Below are 9,557 nucleotides of genomic sequence, written 5' to 3'. Positions count from 1 at the left end.
AAACCGTAACGGAGATGATGTGATGGCGGGCAAGTCCCAACGGTACTGTAATTCAGCAGCCGTTGCCTTCTCCTGGTAACCTAATGTACATGTTTTTGAAAAAGACGTCATGAATTTTAGACTTCCGGGAAGTGTTTTGGGTCTTTGTGAATGCATTAAAATAGCATTCAATTTGTATGATCATAAGAAAATACGCATATCATAGAATTATGGATTATTACCCATACGATTGTATGACGTAACGTACTCTGGTATTACTCCATGTTATGTTTCATGCCATAATTACAAAGTTACAAAACGAAATCAGAGATTTCAGACTTCCCCAAAGTATTTTGGGTTTTTGTTTGTGACCTTCGAGTTCACAGATCTCAGGGAAAGTGAATGCATTAGAAAAGTGGAAGGGATTGTATGGTGTAATTTTTAATAACAGACACTTTAACTCCATTTCCCCCTATCGTTGGCCCCCTATCGATTAATTGTCAAATTTCACCTCCCACCCATTATGCAGCAGAAACCATTTGGCTAGACAAACCCACAAGTCAGCTACCCATAACAATACTTCCTGAAAACAATATACCAATCTCATACCAAGGACTTACCTCTAAGTTGAAGTGCGCTGTCCACCACCCCATCTACAAGTACTAAATCACACTCTCCGACAAGAAACGTCTCAGACGATGCGTGGACGCTTTTCTTATCACTTTCCTTCATATCCTCCATTGGAAGGTAAAGTCCAAAGCCTGAAAAGTTCATAAATAATCATTAATTTCATCACACTTTAGGTTATCAAGGAATTCTAGGGAAATACTAGTACATTCAGCTCAGATAAATAGCATCCAAATGTAGCGAAACAACTTTTACCATGTAGCAAAACGTTTGTCATGTATCAAATTGAACGGTTTTCGCCATGCAAAGGAACGACTGTGGCATATAGACAAATGACTAGGAAATACCGTAGACCCAACGTGCGAAGAAAACAGTCTACCAATATTGCCGTAAACAATGCGAGTCTTTTGGCGACATTATCATTACAAAATTGATCCCTAGCATGCCATATGGTGTATTACCTAGGTAAGAATCAATGGTCCTCAGCTGCTTAGGAGTTAGAGCGTATTCTTTGAACTGAAAGTCTGCGATCGCCAGGCTTGGTTGAATGGTGTCCTTATCTGTTGAAAAAAGGAAATGATGTGATTAACACACAAATGGTCAAGTTGTAACTGTAAAAGTGGATATTCAAAAAACACAAAACCAAGAATCTGTAGTTGTATTGTGACTGAATATATTGGATGTACAGTATGGTCTTCGAGTGAGTAATTTTACAGCTATCACAGTGTGTATTGGGTATACTGTATAAGGAACTCTACATGAAAAGTGATAATTTACCAATGCCGATAAATGCTTGTACGTCTGGTTATGGCTATGACAAACAAACAAACATTGGTGATTCAGGCAACCGTCATCAGACTTACCTGGCATTTTATCTGCCGTTTAGGCAATCGTTCCTAGACGTACCTGGGACATGATCACCCAATAACTAAAATGACACCTGGAGTTAGATAGACTGGGCTCACTCCACAAAGACTGGGATTTACCAATAGGGGTCAAGACAGGAAATTCATACTGACATCAATGATGACCCAAATTAATCATTATATACCAGACTTATTTGGCATTTATCATCAATTATTTGGTAAATCATACTTTTCATGCAGTGCCACCTCCAGGGGCTGGTGATCATATATGGTGTTGCAAGTTGACAGGTAGAGCCGGAGGGAGACAAAGTCCAGAACAAGGTTACGTACTTTCATACACCTCTACTTCACACAGCGTTAAGATCCGACTGCTGCCGGGCAGAAGCACCCCGACGTACCGGCCGGTAACACCCGCGCACTCAACCCTCACGATCAGGCCCGCGGCACTGTGGTCACCCCCGCAGGAGGGATTGGACGCGACCGTCAAGGAGTTGCCGACGTGCACTCGAAAAGGGCTGAGTCTCTCCGAACAGCAGTCTTCTCGGTTGAAGATGACGACGCTCTCAATACTGCGCGGGCTTCCCAGATCGACATACCACCACGGATCGTTTTCGTCGAGGGTGTGGGCACAGACGTTGACGTTGTACAGTGTCTCCCTGTTTCCGTCCACTGCATTCCCCGCTTCGCCTTTGGATGGATATTCGCCTTCGAACGTAGTAGATTGCCACGCAGGACGCCCTCTTGCGAGGTTTTCTAGAATAGAACGCCAAATCTACCGCTGTGATCAACGTTAGGACTGCCAGGTGCAGGTGCAGGCTGCAGGGACAGGTGCACGGCTTATTTAGCTTGGCCGGGGAAGGTGGTTGTGCTGAAAACCATCTACCATAGAGCTGACACATTCCATCGCAAAAGATGGGCACATGGGCAGCTCTTACTGTTGTGCTATTTTGTGAATAAAGCTATTTTAGCTACTTTAGCTATTCGATCTATCCACAACGTCTTGAGCTATGTTGTTCACACACACACACACACACACACACACACACACACAGAGAGAGAGAGAGAAAGAAAGAAATAGAGAGAGAGAGAGAGAGACGACAGAAAGAGATAGATCCTGAAACATAACCATGTCGGCAAAGGTGTTACTGCCAAATATGCACATTATTCTAAAAATACAACATAGTCAACTTCAATTACATGATTGTATATTATCTTCAAGAGCAAACTTCACTCACCTCTAGGTTTGCACTTATATCTTGCTGCTTCAACCTGTGCTTGAGTCATGGCGAAGTCGTACAGTTGCAGACAGGCTATCCGGCCAGCAAAATACCGAGTGTCTGCGACTTCCCGCATCGCTACCCGAATAGCCGCCTGAGTTTCCAGTTCCGAATACCCAGCATATGTTTCCCCGACGAATTCACCGTTGTACCAGAGGGATGCCATTCCCGTGACACTGTTGTAGGATCCACCCACGTAGTTCCAGGCATTTTGTACGAGTACGTCCGCGACGACAACAGGTGAAGTGTGATATGACATTCCTCTTTCTATGACCCTAAAATAGAGCAGTTACAGTTGAGATATTTCAAACTTCCAGCAAGTAGATATAGTTTGCATAAATGAATTATATCATACAGTACTTTGAATTTACTCCACTATTGCACCATGGTTTGTTTCATACATTCCCGGCGACCACATTCTTGATCTCAGGCCATACCGAGTCAAAATTCTGTCAATCAAGTGAGACCCAATATCTTCTCACTCACTTTGGAACCCAAACATACAAACCTAGCATGAATGAGCACCACCCAAAATAATAATTCCTTCCTGGATGAACACCGTTAACCCAAAGAATGAGATACACGCACTCTTTCTTCTTGTCAGCATGGCCAGTGAAGATTGTATAAAGCTTATCGGTATGGCTGAACACGGAGAACTTTGCTCTTACAATTTTTCAATTTCATACAGACGTCTTGGTAAATGCTAAGCTTCTCGTGTGTAAACCCACCGGTTGAATAGTTGTCCTGTCACAACCTGCCAAAAATGGACACCATGGTCGAAATAGGGGGCGTTGGTGTTGGTGCGGTAGTGGAAGATGGGCCCGCGTGGACCAGTCGGGTAGATGTGGGCCAGTATGGTGTAGGCGTAGCGCACGTCCAGCTTGCCGTTGTTGGGGATGTCGAGGTACGAACCCGCGGTCCCTGCAAACAGGAACGCCCCGTCCGCGTCTCCAAACGGACCAGAAGTCAACTGTGTTCCTGTTGCTATTGCGTCATTTCCGTTTCCCGTTTCATCCAATGCGCCAGACACCGCGTTTAATGGCCAAAGGCCTACTGGGTGAGTTTCTGGGGACAAATAAATGTGTTGGATTAATTATTATTGATAAGAAATGTGTTTTTGAGCTACATTTTGCATATGTTTCAACTAGTTGTCAATTATCTCCTTTGCACATTTACAATTTGGAACAAAGAATTGATTTAATCGTTATTATCATTACATTCTCTCGTAAATGCATTTTAGTTTGACTTATCAGAGGACTTTCACTCTGAAATAAATAAAAGGACTGCTCTAACTAAGTCTAAACTTTGGGACCAAGTGATAACGTGTACAATTCACATTAGTCCAGTGGTTGATGTGGGAAAATGAGACCAATTGTGCTGGGTGTTTCTAACACATACCTTGATCTACGTATATCTGGCATATGAATCCGTAAGTGCGACTGCATGATATATCATTCCACAAAGGCCCTGACAAAAATTGGGCACAGTTTTCTCCGCCGAGATTGTTCGGTTCATTGCTATTCCAGTTGGAATAGCCGGAAGACGCCAGGCTTTGGCCGTCCTCAAATATCCACTGGCCTTCGATGTTGATGTCCGTTATGCCAAGCCAGCGATGATCGTCTCCCAGATAGAAGAGGAAGTCGTTGACCGCACTGTCTTTCGGCATGGCTAACAACCCTCCGTCTTCCGCACACCTCTGCCGAGCTTCTACGTACGTCTTCTTCTCAGCAAAGTTCTTGTAGCAAATTCCGTTGAACGGATGGTAGCCTGGTATTGGACACGCTGTAAAAAACAAGAAATTAGATATTTCAAACTTCTGGGAAGTTGTTTAGAAATATAGTTCGCGTCATTAAACTACATCGTAGAATGGAATATTATTACTCATACGGTTGTATGATGAACTTACTGTGCTATTGCACCTAGGTTTATGCTTCACGCATCCCTGGTGACTCGATCCTTAAAAGAACGGCATACCAGGTCAAAACCTGTACCCTGTCAATCAAGAGAAACCCAATCCCCACCGACCCACTTTAGAGTCCAAACATACAAACCTAGCATGAATTATAGCCACCTAAAACAATACTTCTGTCCCGGAAATGAAAAGACCAACCTTTCTCAGAATCTCTCCCTATCATCAGTGTCGTTTCGTTGTCGTACGTCAGTTCATCGAAAGACGCGATATTCACGCCCACGTACTCGGAGTCTCCTACGATGAGTGTCGTTCCTTCATATGATCCTACAACCTGTGTGAAAAGACAGCACAACAAACTTATCATAAAATCCATAATACTAGTATACAAATCGATATCCTTCCTGTCCATCACAATCAGCAGTTCAACAATATCCTTCGAATATTTTTAATGTTTCTATATCGCATTGAGAATGGCTATTGATAAGATCATCAGAAAACTTTGCAGTATTGAGAGGATCATCCTGTATTTCTTCTCTAAGGAACAGCATCCTTCTCTACCGACCCTATTTTTGCAGTACTGAAATCGGAAACAAAATAGCCCTTACCCGTATCTCAGTCCACGTGTCGAGCTGGATGGCCGCCTGTGTCTCGAAAACGTCCCCCTCTCGGGTCGCCATAGTCACCGCCAACTCTTGGCTGCCAGGACGGTACACGAGCCGGACTCCTCTGCTAGTTTCGGGATAAGACTCTCCTATGTTGCTAAGGACCGTTCTATTGCTGACATCGTCATCACATTGCACCTTGAGCCAAAACACAAGGCTGAATCCGCGAGGACAGTAGACAGTACTGCCGACGCACGACATATACCTACAAAACAAGACAAAAAAATCATATGAAGAGTTACATTACAGAACACACTGTGCGGTGAAACTTACATGTACTCCCCTATCAGACGCCATGTTTATGTTTCATACATTCATCATTTCATATCTTTGAACCCACCGGATATCGTGCCAAACCCTTGTCCATCGTCCATCAAGTGAAACCCAATCTCCATCCACTCAATTTGGAACCGAAACATAAATAAGCGCCACTCAAAACAATACTTCCATCCCGGAAGTAACAAGCAAGCTATACATCTCTATCAGCAATGCAATGCAGTACAGAACACTATGTCATATATCATGTCCCATAGCAGTATAGACATCAAGATAAACAATATGGTACACAAAATTATATCAAATGTATACATGTTTATAATGACCTGGAGTTAAGAAAACCACCAAATACCAATATCAAATTCTTCTTTCCCAGGGTTATGTCCTTACTTGTTTCCACAATCCAAATATCCGGTATTCCCCAACGTCTTTCCGGAACCGGTCGGGCTGTCATTGGTGGTCGTGACTTCACCAACAGCTCGACAAGCCAGATCACCGTACATGCCAAGTGCATCTGGCCGCTTGATCGTTAACTTGTGTTTAATTCCAGTATCTGGGGAAATATTGAAAGGATTTAGATTCAGAGTGATGTGAACAAAAGGTAAAACTAGAAAGGCCAATATTTGCTTTGGAGCAAATATAGCGATGGGTTCACCACATTTTACGACATGGCAGGGAAAGAATGAGAAACACAAGGGAAAACAATGATTTACATTGATATAACTATAATATGAAGTAACATACAACTAAAACAACAGTTGGATAGCTATTCCCTACTTTATTGGTTAGGATTTTTAATTGCATAATGCAAACTGTTGATTTTCAAAAAAAAAAAAAACGTTCATGCCCCGCATTCCAATGCTGGAGCAGAAAAGCTTGAAATACCTACCAAAACACTTGAATAAAGACATACTGTCAGTATGGAAATGCTCTGTGCAGGTGTTAATCAAGTTAAATCCCAACAGCCAATCAGCAAGAAATGCTCTGTGCAGGTGGAAATGCTCTGTGCAGGTGTTAATCAAGTTAAATCCCAACGTTGTCGTAACAAAGACACAAACCTACATCTCAGCCACCCAAAACAATGCTTCTGTCCCAAAACAATGCTTCTGTCCCAAAACAATGCTTCTGTCCCAGAAGTAACAATCTTGAGAATCGTTTAGATACCATTAATTTCGTGGCACTATAGGCTAGCAGCAATGAAATCGTATATCAACCAGTGGCAGAGTTAAAATGGTTATCAAATACCTTTGAATAGCACACTGACTATAGCATGACTATGTTTACAAAAGCTTGAGTGGGAAAGCTTTGGCATGTATATGTTCATGGTCTACATCTGATACCCAGTTTACCGCGCGGCTGCAGTCGTCGTAGGCCGTCGTTCGATTTTGAAGTCGCAGAATCATCAACCATGCTGCAGACTGTGACACAGCCGACTGCCTACAAGGATCTAAGCCAACCTTTTACCGTAACATTTAGCTGATTTTTACGACAAATTCACAACTATGCCAAGAATGCTTGCGGTCGCACGACAATCGTACGACATGTCGTAACCTAAAGCTAGTCGACTCACCGAGCAGCGTTATGGAAGGGCTCCATCTCTCGTAAAACACAACTTGGTCGAATGTAACAGTACTCGTGATTGGCTCTCCTACAGTTGGACCTATAAACAGCCACGTGTTTGTTCCTTCATCAACATCCGGTAACGGCGCACTTGTGACGTCAGAGACTTCAACTCCGTTGACACCCCTAGAGAAGATGAAAAAATCACATTTGTGTGCAATTTGAAACGCTTTTTGTGAACCCTTTGTTGAAACTGAATACTAGTATATCTTTCCACTTGAATCAACTAATGTTTAGCTCTCATAAGTTATAATTATGAACCAACACTCACAGATCGAGAGTCACCAGAGTTCAAAGCTCTACTGATTTTACCAACTTACAAGAATGACTTCGGTACCCATATTGGCATCTTAGATGATTTTCCTTTTTCCATCGTGAAATCAGAGATTTCAAGCTTCCGAGAAGTAGAATAATATAGCTTGGGTTAATGAATTATTGATTATTATGGAATGCATTATACTCATAAATTGTATGAAGAAACACTTCACCATTCTTTATGTTTCCTGATACCAGGCGACCCCTGTCAATTAAGTATAAACCTCCACCCTTGACTATTTTTGGATCCAAACATACAAACCTGGCATAAATTTACACCACCCAAAACAATACTTCCTAACTTGAAAGTGACTAGTTTTCAAACTTACATCACTGCCTTTCCGTCATGAGTACGCCCAAAGAAGATGTGAGACCACCAGTCATCAGGTAGAGGTACGAAAGCCTGATACACTGCATGGTCGACAATCATCTGAAGTTGAAAAGTACTCCTGGTGCTACTTGGAGTGGTGAAGAGAAAGCCTGGGTGTGTCATACTACTACCTGTAACAAGAAATCGGAGATGTCAGACTTCTATGAAGTATTTCTTTTTATTTTCCTGATCTTCCAGTTCACAGACCTCCAGGCAGTGTATGGGGTTTTCGTGAATGTGTTAGAACTAAGGAGGGGATTATATGATGTAATCTAATCTCTGGTATTGCACCATTTCCTGAATTCCTCCACAAACTACCCAACCAAAATGAGTTTTGTATCAATCAACTGTCAAAATCACCTCCCACCCTGTGTCCAACCGTTGCTACTTGCACACAGAAACCCGCAACTCGAAACCGGTGCACACATGACATAATACGTCGTTGGTGGTTTTGCTCGATAAAACATCATAAGTGTGTAACACCACCTCACCAATCAACTATAACTGTGTCATTAAAATGTGTCATTTCTAAATTACATACTAGTACGTACAAGGCACTTTTATATGAACATGCTCCGTATCTCACTGACCAAGTTTGATGCCGAGGAGGTCAATGCCGTCGCCTGGTATAGCTGAAAATGAAGACGTCTTCCCGGGATTGAACCAGAAATATGTCGAATATCCGGTGGTACAGTATGTTTCACTCGCTACACACTCGCTCATGGAGGTTCCTCGTTCTGTTTCCAACATCCCTTCACCGATGCGGAAACTCGCAGCATTGTCTTCCCAACCCTAAAAATGTTTGTAAAGTTTAGACATCCAAGGCAGTAAGATACGCAAAAAAACTTAGATCATGCAACGTGATATGGAAACAGTCAATATATAGCAGCTCAGAATCGTTCAACATAGTCATTCAATGGTCTTTTGTGTCGAAAGCAAAATAACAGTCAAACGTAGTCGTACAAACAACTAAGGAAGAGTTACCTTCACAAGGTTGACTTGACCATGCACGGTTAAAGGTGCATGTAGATGACTCCCGTATATGCTACTGGATACTTTTTTATGCATTTTAAAATGGTAGTACATCTCTGCAAGGAACGATCACAACATAAATAAAAAATGATAATAATAACAACAATAATAATAAACAATACAAATAAACAAGTCTTGCTTGGATTTTTGGAAGCACATTCCCAATTCTGCAACTAAAACAAGAAATTCCCATGCAATATGCATACAAGCACATGCAATTTGTATACACAAACAACATGCAGACTGCATACAGGTAAATACAATGTGCGCACATCTACATTTTTGTACATGCTGAATGCATGCTGCATACAGGTTGGTGCGATTTGCATACACCAGATTCTGCATACAGCTATTTGTAATCCGCATAGTATATTATGGTAGAATGCTGTAAAAATCAGTTCCTACTTGTTTGTGTCAAGATGGTCAAGGGCTCCCCCTCCTGGTTACCGGACAGAACTCGCAAGGTGATATTATAATCTGTATTTGGGTTCAGCACTTCAAATAAGACCTGTGGAGGATATATTAGATAATACAGAAAGTTTACTGCAAATACACTTGCCCGAGGGGTAATTGCAGTTACAAACAACATAAGAAAGAAAATACAGTGGTATGTGAGACTAT

General features: G+C 42.1%; 1 protein-coding gene across 1 annotated transcript; it reads right to left on the bottom strand.

Moving 5' to 3' along the window:
- Positions 1 to 707: 707 nt before the first annotated feature.
- Positions 708 to 5,338, bottom strand: LOC109477722. Its single transcript, XM_019779068.1, has 7 exons — positions 5,267 to 5,338; positions 4,860 to 4,992; positions 4,328 to 4,531; positions 3,478 to 3,814; positions 2,708 to 3,024; positions 1,033 to 1,166; positions 708 to 740 (listed from the first exon to the last, which is right to left on the bottom strand). The coding sequence occupies exons 1-7, from the start codon at positions 5,336 to 5,338 to the stop codon at positions 708 to 710; spliced, it is 1,230 nt and encodes a 409-aa protein (XP_019634627.1).
- Positions 5,339 to 9,557: the final 4,219 nt, after the last annotated feature.

The sequence above is a fragment of the Branchiostoma belcheri genome, unplaced genomic scaffold (assembly GCF_001625305.1).
Source record: "Branchiostoma belcheri isolate BF01 breed outbred unplaced genomic scaffold, Haploidv18h27 scaffold41, whole genome shotgun sequence".
NCBI classification, from domain to species: domain Eukaryota; kingdom Metazoa; phylum Chordata; class Leptocardii; order Amphioxiformes; family Branchiostomatidae; genus Branchiostoma; species Branchiostoma belcheri.
The sequence above is the reverse complement of the archived record's forward strand: the minus strand, read 5'-3'. Positions and strand labels throughout refer to the sequence as shown.